The sequence below is a fragment of the Myodes glareolus genome, chromosome X (genome assembly GCF_982192425.1).
Source record: "Myodes glareolus chromosome X, mMyoGla1.1, whole genome shotgun sequence".
Classification (NCBI taxonomy): domain Eukaryota; kingdom Metazoa; phylum Chordata; class Mammalia; order Rodentia; family Cricetidae; genus Myodes; species Myodes glareolus.
Window position 1 is genome coordinate 83318901 of NC_142053.1, and position 21713 is coordinate 83340613.

The window sequence follows — 21713 nt, forward strand, 5'->3', positions numbered from 1 at the left end:
GTTGATCTTAGTTCCTGTGCTTTCAGTGTTCTGTTCAGAAAGTTGTCTCCTGTGCCAATGCATTGAAGGCTATTCCAAACTTTCTCTTCTATAAGGCTTAATGTATCTGGTTTTATAATGAAGTCTTTGATCCATTTGGGGTTGAGCTTTGTGTGGGGTGGTAAGTATAGATTTATTTGAATCCTTCTGTATGCAACCATCCAGTTTGATGGTTTTATTATTCCAAAATAATAATATTTCTGGCTTCTTTGCAGAAACAGGTGTCCATAGGTGTATGGATATGTCTGGATCTTTCATTTGATTTCTGTTTTGTGTCAATATCATGTTGTTATTGTTACTATAACTCTGTGGTACAATTTGAGGATAGGGATTAATACCTCAAGCAGTTCTTTAATTATACACAATTGTTTTAGGTATTCTGAAATTTTTTGTGTTTCTATATGTAGCTGAAAATTGTCTTTTCAAGGTCTTTAGAGTATTGTGTTGGGATTTTGATGGGAATTGCATTGAATCTTTAGATTGCTTTTGGTAGGGTGGCCATTTTTACTATGTTAATCCTAACAATTCATGAACATGGGAGATCTTTCCATCTAAATTTTAATAGACTTAATGAGATATAATTCATATATCCTGTATGTAATTCACCCATTCATTTTGATTTTGGACATTGTTGAGAATTAAACTCAGGGCCTTGTGCATTCTAGGCACGTATGCTGCCACCAAGCTTTATCTCCATCCCAAACCATCCATTTATATGTACATTTTAATACTTTATAGGATATTTTGAGCTGTACAACTATCAACAAAATCTAATTTTAGAATTTTTTTTTACCCATTAGCTGGTACTCTTCATCATTGTCACCAGCTCTAAGCAACCAGTAATCTACTTTCTGTCCATATTGTTTGCCTATTGTGAGCTTTTTATGTAAATCTAATAATATGACTTGTGCTGTGGAATAATCCTTCTATGCACTGTGAATATGTTTGTATTACTCTCTTTGGTTAATAAAAAGCTGACAGGCTGATAGCTCAGGCTTGTTACTAGCTAACACTTAGACTTAAATTAACTCATGTTTCTTATCTATGCTTCGCCATGTAGCTCATGGCTTGCTACTTCATTTTCTATACATCCTGCTTCCTCAGCAGCTGGCTGACATCTCCCTCACACTACTCCCCAAAAGAAACAAACTTTGAATTCACCAAGATAGGACAGACAATGGAATATTTTCTCTGAATTTGTCAAAGATAAATGGACTGGACATTGTTAATGTAATTCTTGTCTGTATATTGTGTACATAGTTATTTTATTTATTGTATATAGTTTTACTACCTTAATTAAAACCTTTGCTTTTTATTTAGAAAAATGGGGAAATATGTGATATTTTGATTGTGTTCTCACAAATAAAGCTTGCTTGGCAAGGAAGGAGATATCTTTTTTTTAAGTAATTTTATTAAATTATAAAAGATTCCATTTACGCCCCTCTTCCCAACACCCTCCCACTCCCCCCTCCCTCTCCTCCTCCCTCTTTGTCCCTAAGGGGAGTCATGCAATGCTAAGCAGATTTTTATTTTTTTTTGTTTTTTTTTCAAAGTTTATTAAAATACAAAAGTCTCCATTTCCGCCCCTCCTTCCAACACCCTCCCACTCCCCCCACTCCCTCCCCTCCTCCCTCTCCATCCCCAATAACAGTCAGGGTCTCCCGCCCTGAGGGTAGTTCAAGCTCCTCCCCCCCTCCCTCCAGGTCCAGGAAGGTGAGCATCCAAACAGACTGGATCCCAAAAATCCAGTATATGCAGAGGAAACAAGTCCCAGTGTCATTGTCAATGGCTTTTCAGAGAGACTCTGGGCCAGCCACATTCACAGAATCCGGCCTCATTCAGAGAATCTGGCTGGATTACATGCTCGCTCAGTCCCAGACAACTGGCCTTGGTGAACTCTCATTAGATCAGTCCCCTTGTATCAGTGGGTGATCGCACCCCTCGAGGGAGTGATTTCCTTTTTCATGTTCTTCCTCCTTCTGCTCCTCGTTTGGACCTTTGGGGACTCAGTCCGGTGCTCCAATGTGGGTCTCCGTCTGTATCGCCATCCCTCGTCGAATGAAGGTTCCCTCTAATCTTGCCTTCCTTGTTCACGTTTTCTTTCCTTCTGCTTCTCATTTGGACCTAGGGAGTTAAATCCAGTGTTCCAATGTGGGTCTCCGTCTCCAACTCCATCCATCGCCAGATGAAGGATCTGGGACTCTTGTCTATTTCCAATCTCCAGGAGGAAAACTACCTGGATTTTCTTCAGGTTCACCCTCCTATCCAGCTTCTCTAGGATCACGAATAATAGGCTCAAAGACCTTTAATTATGGCTAGAATCCACTTATGAGTGAATACATACCATATTTCTCTTTTTGGGTCTGGCTTACCTGACTCAGTAAAGAGTTTTCTTTTCTTTTTTTATTATTTTTTTTAATTTTTTTTTAATTTTTTTTATTTTTTTATTTAATTTTTACTGGGAACCCCTCCAGATTCAAGTCTCTTGCAAACCCTAAAATGGCTCCCTTAGCTGAGATATAAAACTCCCTGCTCCCACAACCATCCTTCCTCCCTTCCCCCTCCCATTCCCCCAAGCCATCCCCAATCCTCCCCCTCTCCCTAAACATCTCCCCTTACTTCCACTCCCCCACCCCCATGCACCCGAGTTTGTCTGGCAATCTTGCCTAGTTCCACTATCCAGGAGGATAACTATATGATTTTCTTCAGGTTCACCTTCTTATTTAGCTTCTCTAGGATCACAAATTCTAGACTCAAAGACCTTTAACTATGGCTAGAAACCACTTATGTGTGAGTACATACCATATTCCTCTTTTTGGGTCTGGGTTACCTCACTCAGTAAAGCATTTTCTATTTCCATCCATTTGCATGCAAAATTCAAGATGTCATTGTTTTTTACCGCTGAGTAAAACTCTAATGTATATATGTTCCACACCTTCTTTAACCATTCTTCTATTGAGGGGCACCTAGGTTGTTTCCAGGTTCTGGCTATTACAAATAGTGCAGCTATGAACATAGTTGAACAAATACTTTTGTAGTATGATAGGGCATCTCTTGGGTATATTCCCAAGAGTGGAATTGCTGGGTCCTGAGGGAAGTTGACTCCCAGTTTCCTGAGAAACCGCCACACTGATTTCCACAGTGGCTGCACAAGTTTGCATTCCCACCAACAATGGATGAGTGTTCCCCTCACTCCACATCCTCTCCAGCATAGGCTATCATTGGTGTTTTTGACTTTAGCTATTCTGACAGGTGTAAGATGGTATCTCAAAGTGGTTTTGATTTGCATTTCCCTGATCACTAAGGAGGTTGAGCATGACCTTAAGTGTCTTCTGGCCATTCGAAGTTCATCTGTTGTGAATTCTCTGTTCAGTTCAGTACCCCATTTTTTAATTGGGTTAATTAGAGCTTTAATGTCTAGTTTCTTGAGTTCTTTGTATATTTTGGAGATCAGACCTTTGTCTGATGAGGGGTTGGTGAAGATCTTCTCCCAGTCAGAAGGTAGCCTTTTTGTCTTACTGACAGTGTCCTTTGCTTTACAGAAGCTTCTCAGTTTCAGTAGGTCCCATTTATTCATTGATTCTCTTATTGTCTGTGCTCCTGGGGTTCTGCTTAGGAAGTGGCCTCCTGTGCCTATATCTTGTAGACTACTTCCCACTTTCTCTTCTATCAGGTTCAAAGTGGACAGATTAATGTTGATGTGTTTAATCCATTTGGACTTGAGTTTTGTGCATGGTGATAGATATGGATCTACTTTCATTCTTCTACAGGTTGACATCCAGTTATGCCAGCACCATTTGTTAAAGATGCTTTCCTTCTTCCATTGTATACCTTTAGCTCCCTTGTCGAAAATTAGGTGTTCATAGGTTTGTGGGTTAATATCCGGGTCTTCTATTCGATTCCATAGGTTGACTTCTCTGTTCTTATGCCAATACCAAGCTGTTTTCAATACTGTAGCTCTGTAATAGAGTTTGAAGTCAGGGATGGTAATGCCTCCAGAAGTTCCTTTGTATAAGAATCTTGTATAAGATTGTTTTGGCTATCCTGGGTTTTTTGTTTTGCCGTATAAACTTGATTATTGTTCTCTCAAGGTCTGTGAAGAAGTTTGATGGGATTTTGATGGGGATTGCATTGAATCTATAGATTGCTTTTGGTAGAATTGCCATTTTTACTATGTTGATTCTCCCAATCCAAGAGCAGGGGAGGTCTTTCCATTTTCTGGTATTCTCCTCAATTTCTTTCTTCAAAGACTTAAAGTTCTTGTCAAATAGGTCTTTCACTTCCTTGGTTAGAGTTACCCCAAGATATTTTATGCTATTTGTGGCTATCATGAAAGGTGATGTTTCTCTGATTTCCCTCTCTGTTTCTTTATCCTTTGTGAATAGGAGGGCAACTGATTTTTTTGGAGTTGATCTTGTATCCTGTCACATTACTAAAGGTGTTTATCAGCTGTAGGAGTTCGTTGGTAGAGTTTTGGGGGTCGCTTATGTACACTATCATATCGTCTGCAAATAACAAAAGTTTAACTTCATCCTTTCCAATTCAAATCCCCTTGATCCCCTTATGTTGTTGGGATGTTATGTTGCTAGAACTTCAAGCACTATATTGAAGAGGTATGGAGAGAGTGGACAGCCTTGTCGTGTTACTGATTTTAGTGGAAAGGCTTTGAGTTTCTCTCCATTCAATTTGATGTTAGCTGTCGGCTTGCTGTATATTGCTTTTATTATATTTAGGTATGATCCTTGTATCTCCAGTCTTTCCAACACCTTTATCATAAATGGATGTTGAATTTTGTCAAATGCTTTTTCAGCATCCAATGAAATGATCATATGGTTTTTTTCTTTCAATTTATTTATATGATGGATTACATTGATAGATTTGCGTATGCTGAACCAGCCCTGCATCTCTGGGATGAAGCCTACTTGATCATAATGGATAATTTTTCTAATGTGTTCTTGGATTCAGTTTGCCAGTATTTTATTGAGAATTTTCGTGTCGATGTTCATGAGTGAGATTGGCCTGTAATTCTCTTTCTTGGTTGTGTCTTTGTGTGGTTTTGGTATTAGAGTAACTGTAGCTTCATAAAAGGAGTTTGGCAATGACTCTTCTGTTTCTATATTGTGGAATACGTTAAGGAGTATAGGTATTAGCTCTTCCTGGAAGTTCTGGTAGAATTCTGCATTGAAACCATCTGGTCCTGGGCTTTTTTTGGTAGGGAGATTTTTGATAACAGCTTCTAATTCTTCGCGACTAACAGGTCTATTTAGATTGTTCACCTGTTCTTGGTTCAACTTTGCTATATGGTACTTATCTAAAAAAATGTCCATTTCTTTTACATTTTCCAACTTTGTGGCATATAAACGGAAAGAGATATCTTGATAGATGGAGCCATTATGGAGATAGGGAGAAACCTGGTGCTTAGGGAAAGTCCCAGGAATCCACAAGGATGACCCCAGCTAAAACTCCAAGCAATAGTGGAGACGATGCCTGAACTGGCCTTCCTCTGTAATCAGATTGATGACCACCCTAACTGTCATCATAGAACATCATCCAGTAATTGATGGAACCATAGGCAGAGATCCACATCCAAGCACTGGGCCAGGCTCCTGGAGTCCAGCCGAAGAGAGGAAGAAGCGATAATATGAGCAAAAGGGTCAAGACCATGATGGGGAAATCCACAGAAACAGCTGACCCAAGCTAATAGGAACTCACTGATTCCAGACTGATAGCTGGGGAGCCTGCATAGGACTGAACTGCCCTCTAAATGTGAGTAACAGTTGTGTGGCTTGGGCAGTCTGTGGTCCCACTGGCAGTGGGACCAGGATTTATCCCTAGTTACATGAACTGGCTTTTTAGAGCCCATTCCCTATGGAGGGATATGTTGCTCAGTCTCTATGGCGGAGGGGGGGGGGGGGTGTTGGTCCTGCCTCAACTTAATGTGCCAGATTTTATTTACTCCCCATGGGAGGCCTTACACTTTCTGAGGAGTGGGTGGGAGAAAGGGAGGGGGAGTGGGAAGACGGAAAAAAAGGGGAACTGTGGTATGTAAAATGAAAACAAAATATTTTAAATAAAATTTTTTTAAAAAGCTTGCTTGGAGTCAGAGGGCAGAGCTAGCCACTAACTGACCTAAATTAACAATAGAGGCTTGGAGGACTGTAGACAGAGAGGAGACAAGAAGTAGCAAGGTGGGGCAAAGAGAGCATCTCGGTTCTTTTGGATGGAAGAGCAGTAGAGGTGGGAGGCAACTGGTAGCTGCTCCCTGCTCCTCCGATCTTCCAGGTTCTTACCCCGGTATCTGACTCTTGAGTTTTTGGAAAAGATTAATTAGAATGACATTGAAAGCATACCTACCATGACTATAAATTTGACTATTAAAATAACTATTAATCTGTATTTCTTAAGTATATATTATATTTTTAAATGAGGTGCATAAACATAGCATCCCAAAGAAGAATAGAAATACATATACACTATAACAAAATTAACTTTAAATTTGTATTAATAAACCAAAATATATACCAATGTAAAATATCTAAGATTGATAATTGTTTTTTGATTAAAGTAGATTCAATAACCTACTCTTTTATCCTATCACTTCTATGTGAAATAATCCTTCTGTACACTGTGAATATGTATTACTCTCATTGGTTAATAAAAAACTGACATACTGCCAGTTGTGATGGCACATGCCAGTACGATTTGCTGAAGGAGGCAGAGGCAGGAGGATCACAAGTTTGAGGCCAGCCTGGGCAACACGTTTTTAAAAGAAAAAAACTGACATATTGGTAGCCAGGCAAGAAGTAACAGACAAGACAGCCAGACACAGAGAACTCTGGGAAGAGGAAGGGCAGAGATGCCCGCCAGCTGTCAAGGAAGCAGGACATATAGAAAATGAGGTAACAAGTCATGAGCCAAGTGGAAAAGCATAAGTAAGAAATATGGGTTAACTGTAAGAGTTAGATAGTAACAAGCCTGAGCTATCAGCCAAGCATTTATAAGTAATATTAAGCCTCTGAGTGGTTATTTGGGGATTGGCAGGCAGGAGAGAAACTGAAGACTTGTAGTCTTCTGATTGGATCCTTTTGTAAAAATAAATAAATAAATAAATAATGGTTCAGATTCTGTTTCTTAGTAGGTAGGTATCAGTATTTCACACCTTATAGGTGAATAACATTGTGTTGTCTGGATATATCACATTTTCATTATCCACTCATTCATTGATGGACACTCGGGTTGTTTACAATTTTCAAATATTACTAATAATATCTCAAGTCTGGGGATATTTTTTTAGTTAAAAGCACTTACTACTCTTTCAGAGGACTCAGATTTATTTCTAACACCCCACATGATGGCTCACAACTGTCTGTAACTCCAGATCCAGGGAATCTGACTCCCTATTTTTGACCACATGGATATCAAGCATCTAAGCATATACATACATACATGCATGCAAAGAAACATTCATGCACATAAAATAAAACATTTTTTTAAAAATATTTGTGTGAATATTTTCAGTTTGAGCATATATAATGACATTAGATTGATAGCATGTTTGATGTATATTTGTTAGGTATATATTTGATGGATATTAAATATAATATACCTTTGATGATGTTTTTCCTAGTTTTATTGTTTATAGAGATGTTAAAATATCTAACTCATAGTATTTTTCATCTTTTTGTTTTCAGTTTTTTGGGAGAGGTTTTCTCTGTGTTACATCTCTGCCTGTCCTAGAACTCACTTTGTAGACCAGGCTGGTCTAAAACTTACAGAAATCCACCTACCTCTTCTTCCCAAGTGCACCACCACGCCCATCTCTCATCCTTTTATTTTCATCCTGTGCCTTTAGATATAGTGCTTAATCCTATAGGCAGAAACTAGTGTGACAACTTCTGTCTCTTATTTCATAGTCTTAACACATTGACAATTGATATTATTTTATAGTCAAATCTTCTACCATTTTATTTTGTCTCACATGTATTTTCCTTATTTTTTATTTATGTATATGTGCACAAAGCACAAAGAAGGCATCAGATCTCCTGGAACTGTAGTTCCAGGGGGTAGTAAGCTACCTGATATGTGTGCTGGGACCCTAACCTTAACCACTCATGTGTCTTTATTCCCATTGTTTACTTTCTTTTGCATTGAATACACGGGGGGGGGGTTGTTGTTAATGATTGCTGTAGGAATGAAAATTGTAGATTTTAATTTATCTGACTCTACTTTGTATTACAAATTCAATTCTAGTATGATACAGAAATGTTATTCATATTAATTCTGGTTCTTTCTCCCTTTTTATTCTATTACACATATTACTTTATTTCAAGCATAGCAGATATATCTTATAATGCTACTTTATATGATTGTATGCTTTTTGGAGAAATTAAGGAAGTTTATATTATAGTTTATTTTATTCTTCTTGTTTACCATTTCAGTTTTTTCACCTCTCCCTGTGGCCTTGAATTACCATATGGCCTCATTTCCTTCTCTGAAAACAGCTTTGCTCCCACCTGCCTCTTCTGTGCTATTATTGTTAAGTGTATTACATTTCTATGTATAAGAAGTCCAGTAATGTAACAGTATACACATGCGTGTGTGTGCGTGTGTGTGCGTGTGCGTGTGTGTGTGTGTGTGTGTGTGTGTGTGTGTGTGTGTGTGTACAGCTAAAATGAATAATATAATGGCTTTATTTGCTAGTTTTGATACTGGAGACTGAACCCAAGACCTGTACATGCTAAGCACACATTCTACTTCTAAGGTATCCCTCCAGCTCAATAATCACTTTTAAAAACATTTTTGTTTACTGATTGCTGCTTCTGTCAATTCACACCGAATGTTGCCTTTCTCACAAATTTGAATTTCAACTGTATTTTTAAATAAATAAACTGATTATTTATTTTGCATCCCTGCTGCAGTTTCTCCACCCTCTTTTCCTCCCTATCCTCCTCTACATCCCTTCTCTCTTCCCACCCCCAATCCACTCCTCCTGCTTAGGAAATGGCAGGTCTCCCATTAGTATCAGCAAAGCATGGCATATCAAGTTGCAGTAAGTCTAAGCACCTGTTTATGTATTAAGCCTAGGCAAAGCGACCCGGGATAATAGGGTCCCAAAAGCCAGCAAGAGTCAGAGACAGCCCCTGCTCCCACTATCAGGAGTCCCACAGAAGAACCAATCTACACAGCTGTAACATATAGCAAAAAGCCTAGGTCAGTCTCAAGTAAGCCCCCTGGTTGTCGGTTCAGTCTCTGTGAGCCCTTATGAGTTCAAGTTAGTTGATTCTTATGAGTTTTCCTGTGATGTCCTTGACCCCTCTTAATCCTACAATCCTTCTGCAGGATTCTCAGAACTCCAGCCAGTTTTTGACTGTGGGTCTGCATCTGTTTCCATCAGTCGCTGGATGAAGCCTCTCTCCTCACTATTGGGCTAGGTACCAGATCTGGTCACAGGAGATAGCCAGTTCAGGCTACTTATCTGCTATTGCTGTTGCTAAGATGGGGTCTTTCTTGTAGATTGCTGGGAGATCCCCTTGTACCAGGTTTTTCCCTGACCCTAAAATACCTCTCCCAGTAGTCTCTTTCACTACTCTCCCTTTCCACTCCCACCTGATCATTCATGTTCCCATCCCCACCCACCCTCGGTCCACATACAAATTTTCTTTTATTTCCTCTTCCCAGGGAGATCTAGATGCCCTCCATGAACCTTCATTGTTACCTAGCCTCTCTGGGTCTGTGGATTGTAATACGGTTATCCTTTATTTTACAGCTAATAGCCACTTATGAGTGAATACATGCCATGTTTGTTTTTCTTAGTCTGGGTTACCTCACCCAGGATAGTTTTTCCTAGTTCTATTCATTTGCCTTCAAATTTTCTGTTGTCATTGTTTTTAACAGCTGAGTAATACTCCATTGTGTAAATGTACCACATTTTCTTTATCCATTCCTCGGTTGAGGGACCTCTAGGTTGTTTTCAGTTTCTGACTGTTGCAAGTAAAGTTGCTATGAACGTAGTTGAGCAAATGTCTTTGTGGTATAACTGAGCATCCTTTGGCTATATGCCCAAGATTGGTATAGCTGGGTCTTTTGATAGATTGATTCCCAGTTTTCTGAGAAACCACTGCACTGATTTCCAAAGTGGCTGTACCAGTTTGCACTCCCACCAGCAGTGGAGGAGTGTTCTTGTTCCACATGTTCTCAAATATGACTTGCCACTTGTGCTTTCGATCATAGCCATTCTGACTAGTATAAGGTGGAATTTCAGAGTCATTTTGATTTACATTTCCCTGATGGCTAAGTATGTTGAATATCTCTTTAAGTGTTTCTCAGCCATTTGAGATTCTTCTGTTAAGAATTCTCTGTTTAGATCTGTATCCCATTTTTAATTGGATTATTTGGTTTGTTGATATCTAGTTTCTTGAGTTCTTTATAGATTTTGGAAATCAGCACTCTGTTAGATGTGCGGTTGGCGAAGATCTTTTCCTATTCTGTAGACTGCTGTTTTGTTCTATTGATGGTGTACTTTGCCTTGCAGAATCTTTTCAGTTTCATAAGATCCATCCCATTTATTAGTTGTCAATCTTAGTGTCGGTGCTACCGGTGTTCTGTTTAGAAAATGCTTCCTTTACCAATGTGTTTGAGATTATTTTCCATTTTCTCTTTCTATCAGGTTCAGTATATATGGATATATGTTGAGGTCTTTGATTCACTTGGACTTGAGTTTTTTGCAGGGTGATAGATATGGATTGATTAGCATTCTTCTACATGCTGACATCTAGTTAGAACAGCACCATTTGGTTAAAGATGCTTTCAACATTTTCAGCATTGAAAATTATTGACTTCTTTGTTGAAAATATAGGTATGTAGATTTATTCCTGGGTCTTTGATTTGATTCAGTTGATCAACCTGTTTATTTTTATGCCAATATTATGTAGTTTTTATTGCTATAGTTCTGTAGTAGAGTGTGAGATAAGAGATGGTGACGCCTCCAGAATCACCAAGTCCAAGTTCTTTTATTTTACAGGATTGTTTAGCTATCCTAGATTTTTTGTTTGTCCAAATGAAGTTGAATATTGTTCTATCAAGATCTTTAAAAAATTGCTCAACTGTATTTTTGATTCTAGAATTTCTATTTGATTACTTTTATAATTTATATGACTTTATTGAGCTATATTTAATGAGTATTCTTAGCATACCTTCCTTCTTTAAATGTGGTTTTCTTTAGTTATCTAAGTATATTTAAAATAGCTGCTTTGAAATATGTGTCTAGTCTAACATCTGGGCCTCTACAAAGTCATTTCTATTTTTTATGTGTTTGAACATCTGCCTGCATGTGCACTACATACTTGCCTGGGGCTCTTGGAGGCCAGAAAAGGGATCTAGAATACAGGCAATTGTGAGCTGCTCTCTGCATTCTGGAAATCAAATTCAGGTCCTCCGCAAGAGCAGCAAATGTTCTTACCTGATTTCTATCTTTCCAACCCCTGTTAGTTCACTTTTTGTAATTGTTTAGTGAATTGACTAGACTAGTCCATTGATCTCTATTTGTCCCATAGTATAGTGGCTCAATTTTTACTCCACAAAGGGTAATCGTTGCTTGTGAAAACATCCTGACCCATCTTTCTGAAAGGAGATGACAGTGGTTTTAGTAGAATGCTTTCATATAATACCTTTTCCCTAATCGTCCTCTGTTATTTATTTTTTAAGTTTTATTTTTATATTAGTTTTTGTTGCTTTTCTGACAAAAGAAACTTAAGGGAGAATGGTTTATTTTGACTTACAGTTCCAGGACAGTATGGTTCATCCTGGCAAGGAAGACATGGTAGCAGGCAGGAAAGGCATGCTGGCAGTATCAGAAGGCTTGCTGGTCACATTGGATCCACACTTAGGAAACAGTGAATGAATAGAAAATTGGGCCTGGCTATAATGTATTAAGGTTCACATCTAGTGACTGACTTCCTTCAACAAATCTCCAACCTGTTAAAGGTTCCACACCCTTTCCAAACAGTACTACCAACTAGGGTATAAGTATTCAAACATTTGACCCTAGGGGAAGCATTTCATATTCAAACCACATTATGCTCCTGGTCTCCATTGGTTCGTGGCCATGTTTTGATGGCATTCAATCCAACTTCAGAAGTTTCTATAATCTTTAACAGTCCCAACATTGTTCAAAAGTCCAAAATCTAAAGTATTTTCTGATAATGGAGGCAATATCTTAGGTGTGACCTTCTGTAAAAAAGAAATTATGTAATTCCAACATACAATGGCACAGAAGATACATTTCAATTCCAAAATGGAGTAGCAAGCAAAGATTGTATCAATACCAAGCAAGACCAAAAGCCAGCACAGCAACATCAAGTCCTGCAACTCTATGTCTGACATCTGTAAGTCAGAATGGAATCAGCTCAGTTCCAAGGGGCTTAGTTAGCCCTGACCGTCCAGCTCTGCTGCCTTTCTCTTGGTTGGCTCTACTCTATATATGCAACATTCTGGTTCCTTCCTGCAGTGGCCTTTCAAGACCTCTTTGAAGGGACTCTGACTCTGGAGCATGTTGCTCTCTAGAACTGTGGTGCAAAACTTCATGACCCTCTCAGTTTTGCAACTTTCATGCCTGCAAAACTGCTACCACATGAATGACAGTGCCAGATTTTACTTTGATATTAGGGTGAAACTTGGTCCCCTTAAATCACAATTGCATCAGCTTTTGTTTGCTAACCCTAGAGAAACACTTCTCTAGACAGTTGCTTTCCAGAACAGGAAACCCTTTTGGCATGTGAGTTTATCTTTTCTCCTTTCAAATACATTCACATTTTCATACATTAGATCCTTTGATGGCTGAAGTCTTAATCTCAATGCACCTCCATTATTGTCTCTGTACAGAAAAGGAGATTTCTTTTTAATGAAATTAAACTCTTTAACAATTACAGATGCTTTATCATCTACATTTTCTTTGTTCACAACTTTAAACTTTTTCATACAACTTTCCTCAGCAAACTTCACATTTTAAATTTTCCTTTTGTTCACTTTATCTTTCCTAAAATGAGAGCAGTGAGTAGTAACTATGACATCATTGACACTGTCCTGCCTTTAACTTCCTCTACCAAACAAGTTACTTCCTCTACCAAACAAGTTAGGCTATAACTTAAATTCAACTTCGCTGATTATTTATGTAAATAAAAACTAAATGGCTTCTAGCCCAAAAAGAGCCCCATCACCCTTCAAAACCATGTAAGCTAGTCTTCAATAGGTCACATTATTCTATGCTTTCTGGTCTTCCAAACTCCTATTAAAATTGTCCTTTAAGCTCTGCATTCAAGGGCTTTTCTAGCCAAAAGTTTCAAACTCTTACACATTTCAGGTGTAAAATACTCCCAAAGGCCTATGAATCACACGGTCAGGTTTATCACAATAGCAGTCCCACTTCCCAGTACCAATTTCTCTGTTAGTTATGTTTCTTTTGCTGTGATAAAATGCCCTGACTTAAGGCATTTTACTGAAGAGAGAGGGGCTTTTTTCAGGCTTACAGTTCCAGAGAGACACAGTCTACCATGGCAAGCAAGCTGTGGCAGTGTTAATCACACCAGGCAGGAATAAGACCACCACCACAATTTTGGGCCAAATTTGAAGCATCTTTAATTAAATACTGGCCAGGAGAATCAACTCTAGTCAGGTCCATTCTTGGGTTTCCAGAAAATGGGCATTAGTCAAACTTTGCAGAGGCTTTAAAAGGACATCAAATTTCTCACCAAGTCTTATAAGGGGCAAGCAGATATCTTGACATGACCCCTGCTTGTATACAACCATCATGACTCCCATCCCATACCCAATCAGGTACAAGAATATATCCTGACTTATTTCCTGCCCATGTACCTCCCACCCACGTGTGATCACGCATATCTAGTGAAACTGGGCCAAACAAACTTGTCTAGGGGAGTGAAAACATAAACAGTAGCCTCCAACATTTAACTTTGCTTCTCACTGCAGCGGGCAAGAAGGCAGAGTGGCAGAAGCAGAATAAGCTTGTCAGGTTACAACCACAATCTGAAAGCAGACAGTAAACAGGAAGTTGGGCTGGGCTATAAAACATTAAAGTCTGTTTCCAGTGAAGCATTTCTTCCAGTGAGACTCCTCCTGATGAATATTCCACAACCTTTCCAAATACCATCACCAACCGGAGACCAAGTGTTCAAACAAGTGAACCTATGGGAAACATTTCACATTCAAACCACAGTTTTATTTTTTGATAATTTTATGTATATATAATGTGATCATATTCACCATCCACCACCAACTTTTCTTTCCCTTCCAACTCCTGATGGCCCCCTTCTCCTCACCTAGTCTTCTTTCTGCCTTCATGTAGTTTTTAATACAAGCACTGTGCAGCTTGATCTCCCTTTTAAGCTTCTAAATGGACTTCTGTTAATGTAACAACTTGCTAGTTGATTGTGTCCTCTCTCGCTCTTTCACTCTCTAGTGTTCTTGGACATAAATTTCTCTACAATGTGATCCACTTAAAATTATGCCCCTTTGAATGGATAAGAACATTTATAATTGGCTATTTACCCAATTTGTCTGTAAACCTCAAATTGGTCTATTTTGTGTTGAGTTATCAGTCCCCTCTTGTGTTCCCTAACAAAATATTCAAGTTTTTACAACAGTGACCTTGGACTGGAATTTCTCTAGGCTCTGTTCTAATTAAAGTCCTTCTCCTTAGGGAAAACTTCAGAGCTCATAACATGCCTTTTACTAAGATGGAATAGAACCACTGTTTTAGGTCTGGGGATAAGGATAGTAGTGCTTGGTTTATATCAGATACTCAGCTCTATGAGTAGAAGACTGTGCAATACTTATGGTCCTTGCTACTTTTCCTTTGTGTCTCTCAGCATAGAAACTCTCCTCTAAGCTCATTGAGATGAGAACAATTGAGACCAAGTATTTCAAGCTTGCCTTACTTTTGCCCTGTAATAGTCCTATAATATAAATACAATCCGAGTAGAAGACTTGTGCTTGTTTATAATAGAGCATTTATAATACAGATCTTAGTGGAGGCTAAGTCCAGCAGTCTTAGACCTCCTAGGAATCTCAGCCTGGAAACTTGGCCATGTCTGATTCAAACAGTTCTTCTATCACATTGACGTGATGGTTAATTTAAACATGTCATGTCTCATATGTCATAGGCTCTCACTGCTCACTGATACTTAGTAGGATTCTGGGAGCAAATAAATGCATATCCTCTGGGCAATTTTCTGTGACTTTGTGTGATTGCATTTTGTTCGATTTTATTGGGAGGAGACAGAACAAAGCATCACACATGCTAAGCAAGCTCTGTACTACTGGACTATACCCCTAGCCTGACATGATTATGTTTTATAATTTTCACCAGTTATTTTTTTGAAGAACTTATTTATGGAGCTCCTCATACAACTACCCTGGGGAACTATTTTCTTATATTCTATGTTATTAAAGAAATTGGTAATGAACAAGATTTTCTGTTAATCTTCATTTTCTTAGTACAATAAGGAAAAGAACATTTGAAAGTTAGTATTGCTATACTTATTGCAAAGTGTTTGGATAAAAATAATTTTCTGTTATTTTAGTAATAACTATTTTGGTGAATATAATTTGAAATTATGTTAATTTGTATGAAGTTCTTGTCATTTAGATGAATTATCTGTTATTTTTATGTATATATAGACAAGGTTCCTGAGAATGTCACTTGAGCACACCCAGAAATGCAAAATTGTTTGGAATCGCCTGAAACAAACAGGTACAATGGGGCTTGGGTTTGGTAATGCATTGGTAATGCTGAGGGTGTAGTTCAGTAGGACAGTGCTTGCCTACTGTGTGTGAGACCTGGCTTTAATCCCAGTACCACCAAAAGAAGAGACTTTATGATCGAAATAATAAAGTCACTAGAAAATTTGGCTACCAGAAATTTGGACCGTACTTCATATCCAGTAAAATAATTCTTTTAGAATTTTTCTATGCTGTATGTTAGAATTTTTACTCCTTAGTACAGTGCTTGTAGTGAGAATAATACTTTTTAAGATATTATAATGTTAAACTTAAAAGAAGGTCATTATTCTCTAACATAATGTGTTGCTCTTAGGTCATTAGATTTCACACTATCTTATTTGCAAGTAGACTTCAAACTTTATATACTGCTAAAGTTTGTATCAAAAGTCTAAGCATTTTGAAGTTATAGAATAGGTTCTTTCTGTTTTCCTTAGTAGATATTGGCTTTTAGATTTTTTTATAGTGTGTCCATCTGTTCATGTATTAGAATTGTTTTGAGTCAATGGGTATTGTCAGATTCTGAGGAGATAATTATGTTTATCTTTTAAATTATCAGTATACTGAATTATAATAATAAATTTCCTAAAATTAAATCATCATTGCTTTTCTGAAATAAAGTTTATTTGGTCATGGTCTATTTTAATATGTGGATGAATTACGTTTCAAAGGATTTAGAAATAATTGACCTTTTGAGTTTTCTGTGCATATGTGATATCTTTAATAGATTTTAATAAAAAGAAGTGAGCACAAAAATTAACATAAAATACATGAGATTTAATTTGTTTTTCAATCTATGGCAGCCATTTAATTAAATAAAACAGCAAAAGTCAGGATTTAAGAAGACATAAATAACATCTACTATAGAAGATTTCATAAAATCCTAATGATGTCTGAAAACATGTGTTACATCTTAAGAACAGAAAACACATCTTGTTCTATGTGTGCTTCTTCCAATATTTACAGAATTAATGACAAGAAAAATCTGAATATATTGTAAGACATGTAAGTAAAATAAAAAATATCTGATAAAACAAAAATCAGGAATTAATTAATGAATCAGAAAAAAAACAGCCTGAATATATTTTAAAACAAAATGAAAGAGTATCCTGAAAATACCTCATACTAGGATGATGAGAATGATAAGGAAGAATTTATGAAGCAGACGAAGATGAAAATATTGACAGGAAAGAAGATAGAGGTGAAGGGGGCAGTGGAAAAGAAAATTTAGATGCCACACAGAAATTGATGGTAAAGAGGAGAGAAAGAAAGTAGGAAGATGAAAAAAGGAAGCAAGAAACAGATATTGGGGAAAATTACTAAGATCATAATACCTGAAAGATCAAAAACTGATCAGTACCAGTGGAATTTCTCAAGGATTGTTTTAAAGATAGGACAGGACATTTACCCAGCCAAAGAGCCAAAGAATAAGTCCAGTGGCATTCCATCTACCTTCGAGTCTTTTGGGTAATCTATCACTTAGCTTGGGGTCTTCTCCCCAAGAAAATTGAGAGTATTGTTAGGTTTTAATGTAAGATTTTTTAAAGACTATTGTTGCAGGATGAATAGCTGTGATTTCTGAGTTGGGTTACCATAGATACCAACTATGTTGCCGGGGGGGGGGAGTAAAATGCCTCATAATAGAATCAAATAGGCAGGTAGGTAAGTAGATAGATAGATAGATAGATAGATAGATAGATAGATAGATAGATAGATAGATCGATCTAATTATCTATAGCCCAAGTGTGTATGTGAATATACATACATACATACATACACACACCTAAATACACATGTGTATTGCACATGCTCAGTGTAAAGTGTACCTAACATGTGAGGCCCTGTGTTCGTTCCCTAGCACTATATATATATATATATATATATATAATCATGCATCATTCATAGCTTAACAATGTAGCAGTTAAAAATGGATTGCGTATACAATAGTGATGCCTGTAAACTTATGTTGCTTAGTGACATCATAGCTCTCATGTATAAGTATACTCTATGATGTTTTCATAATGGTGCATTTCTCCCCATCATTAAGTGATCTATGGCTCTTTGATGTATGTGTATGTATTTTTATGTGTGTATATGCTTACATATACAGTTACTAAGGAATTTCAAATGAATACCATACTGAAATACTACTAGACAAATATATAAGTGACCAAATCCAAAACAAAGCATAACATATCAAGTTGAGGTGAGACTAAGCTCCTCCCCTCATATTAAAGCTTGGTAAGGCAGTCCAGCATGAGAAATAGATTCCCCCAATACCTGCCAAAGCATCAGGAACAGGCCTCACTCCCACTGCTAAGAGTGCCCAAGTAGGCCAAGTTATACAATTGTCACACATATGTAGTGGGCCTACGTCGGTCCCATGCAGGCTCCTTAGCTGTTTGTCCAGTGTCTGTGAGCTCCTATGAGCCTAGATTAGTTATCTCTGAAGGTTCCCTTGTGATGACCTTGACACCCAATCCCTACCTCCACTCCCTCCCCACCCCTCCCCCCACCTCATCCACAGGCTCCTATAATCCTCACTCTCTTCAACGAGTTTCCCAGAGCTTGGCCCATTACTTGGCTGTGGATCTCTGCATTTTTTCCATCCGTTACTGGATAAAACTTCTCTGATGACAATTAAGGTAATCACCAATCTGATTATAGTAGATGACCAGTTCAGGCCCCCTTTCCACCCACTATTGCTAGGAGTCCTAGCTGGGGTCATCCTTGTAGCTTCTTGGGAGTTTCCCTTGCACCAGGTTTCTACCTGGCCTGGAAATGCCCCTCGTCAAGACATCTCTTTCATTACTCTCCCCTTCTATTCCTTCCCCAACCCCATTGTTCATGTTCCCATCCCCATCTGCCCCCAGTTTACCCAGGAGATGTCTTCTATTTCCCCTTCCCAGGGAAACCCATGTGTCCCTCTTAGGACCCTCCTTGTTACCTAGCCTCTCTGGAGTTGTGGATTGTAGCCTGGTTATCCTTTGTTTTACAGCTAATACCCACTTACGAGAGAGTACATGCCATGTTTGTCTTTCTGAGTCTGGGTTACCTCACTCAAGATGATTTTTTTTCTAGTTCCATCCATTTGCCTGCAAATTTCCTGATGTCATTGTTTTTAACAGCTAAGAGCTACTCTATTGTGTAAATGTACCACATTTTCTTTAGCCATTCATCTATATGCTTCTAAACTCAGAAGTGATTTCTGGGGAGCCTGACTTGATCCACTGGTGAGATCTGAAAGTTGTCTACATGCTGTCGGCTCAGAAGCTCTAAGAATCTCCTCTGACATGTCAGTACCTACTGTTGCTTTTTTTGTGGCGCATTTAGAATCTTGTTCTCTGTTCAAAATATGTCTGACCAATAATATATAGCAGATTCCTCAGACATCAGAGGTCCTGAAAAAATGGTAAATTAGCCAAGCATGATGGCACACACCTTTAATCCCAGAACTCAGTAAAAGCTAGTGTGGTCTACACAGTAAGTTCTAGGTTAGCCAAGGATGCATAGTGAGACCCTTTCTCCAAAAAGAGGATAAATTATATAGATTTAGCGTCTGCAGTTTAATTTAGGGTCACCAATAATATTAGAATGTAGGAAACTAAAATCATTTTTTCTTCTATCTAATTATTCAGTCATATTAAATGTCAAATCAGTGGGTTACATTGTGAAATTTTTATGCGTGCATATGCCTTACTTTGATCTTATCCAAGAAAAGACAAAATTCTTATTTGTTTTGGGTGTGTATGTGTACACATGTGCATGTACATGTACCCAAGCACATGCACTTGTCACAGCGTAGCTGTGGAGGTCAGAAGATGATTATATGTAGTTGGTTTTCTCTCTACACTTTTACGTGGGCTCCAGGGTTTGAACTCAGGTCATCAGGTTTGTATGGCAAATGTGTTTACTCACTGAACCATCTCTTTAGCCCCAACAAGATCCTTTATTGGAATACAATACATAACTGTTTCAGAAAAGCTTTGATTGCAGCAACATAGAGAACATAAATTTAATACTTCTGCCATTTTAGTGTATAAGTTGTACAATCCAGCATCATTGCATCTGGATGTGGTGGTTCACACTTGAAATCCCAGTACTTAGGAGGTTGAATCAGAAGGCTAGTGTGAGCCACATACTGAGTTCCAGTCTAGACAGGCTTATATATCAACTTTCTCTAAAGAAAGAAGGACTAGAGAGATGGCTCGGTGGTTAAGAGCACTTACTGTTCTTGCAGAAGACCATAGTTTGGTTCTTAGTACTCAAGTCAGAAGGTTTGCAACTGCCTGTAACTGTAACTCCTGGCCACTGCAGGCACCAATACAAGTGTCCTACATATATGTATATAAATAAAATTATTTTTAAAAGTCAATATATTGATTACAGTCAGTCATGGTTTTATATATCATTTTGTATTATGAGATTATTTTCCCCAGTAGAAAAGTTGTGTACCACATTAAGCAGTAACCACCAATTCTCTGATCCTGAAATCCCTGGGAAGCTGTCATTTTTTTCTGTCTCTAGAATTTTCACATTGTAGATTATTTGCTTATATATTATCATATATGTCCTTTGTGACTTATTTCTCTTAACATAATTTTAAAGTTCATGTTATAGTATTTATTAGTACTTCATTCCTTTCTTACTACTCCAATGTGCATATATCACTTTTGTCTATCCTTTCATCAGCAGATAGGCACTTGTTTTTTTTCTATTTTTTTTTAGTTATTGTTATTACTGGTGCGTAGGCTTTCTTATTTGAGATATATATCTAGAAGTAAAATTAAAGGGTCACCTAATATTTCTATATCTAAAGTTTTGAAGAACTACCAAACTATTTTTCACAGCAGCTGTACCATTTTATATTCCTACCAATAATGCGTTGCAGTTTCAATTCTTTACAATATTCTGCTTATTTAAAAAATTATAGCCATTCTGGTAGGTATGAAGTGGTATGTCATAGTTTGGTTTGCATTTTCTAATGACTAAGGATGCTGAACATCTTTCCATGTATTTATCGATCATTTGTGTCCTTGTAGAGGAACACTTAGCTGTTTAAGTCAAATATATGATTTGCAAATGTTTTGTCTTATTTTGCCTTTTTGTTCTTTTGATAATGTCCTTTACTACATTGAAGTTATTTTTAAGTGCAACTTTTCTTCTTTCCTTTCATTGCTTTTGCTTTGGGTGTTATATCTAATAATACATTGCCAAGTCTAAGAAATAAGTAGTTGCCCCTTTAGGGGATGGAGAGATAGCTCAGCAGTTAAAAGTGTGTACTGCTCTTTCAGAGGACCTGAGTTAAGGACCCAACACCCATATTAGGTGGCTCTCAGCTGCTTTTAATTCCAGTTATAGGGAAGCTGACACACTCCTCTGACCTCTTCAGGCACCTGCACTCGTATGCCCATAACCCCCCCACATATATGTATACATGTAATTAATAATAAAACATAAAATCTAGTAAAAAGAAAAGGATTTGCCACCTTTTAATAATAATTTTTGTAATGTTAGCTTTTTAATTATGGCATTAATGCATTTTAGTTATTTTTGTGCTTAGTGGTATAGTAGTTATATGATTTCATTCTTTCATCTGTGGAAATCCAATTGCCTTAGCATCATTTGCTAAAGGTATTCTTCTCCCGTGTAATGGTCTTGATATCTATTTGTTGAAATCAGCTGGCCATACATGCTGAGTGAGCTTATTTCTTGACTCTTAATTCTATTCTACCACTGTAGTGTATAACCTTATAGTATTGCCACACTGTTTTGATTACTGTATGCATGTGACATTTTTGAAATAATAAAACATTGATGCTATTACTTTGTTTTTTGTTTTTTTTTTCTTTTTAGATTTCTTTTGGCATGTTGGGGAGGGC

The 21713-nt window shown here is 37.6% G+C and overlaps 1 protein-coding gene across 1 annotated transcript in view; it reads left to right on the plus strand.

Moving 5' to 3' along the window:
• Tex11 (testis expressed 11) overlaps nucleotides 1-21713 on the plus strand; it is a 267891-nt gene that overhangs the window by 204134 nt on the left and 42044 nt on the right. The window contains exon 24 of the mRNA XM_048417933.3: nucleotides 15738-15805. Within this exon, the coding sequence (XP_048273890.1) occupies nucleotides 15738-15805 (68 nt within the window). The remainder of the gene's footprint in view (nucleotides 1-15737; nucleotides 15806-21713) is intronic.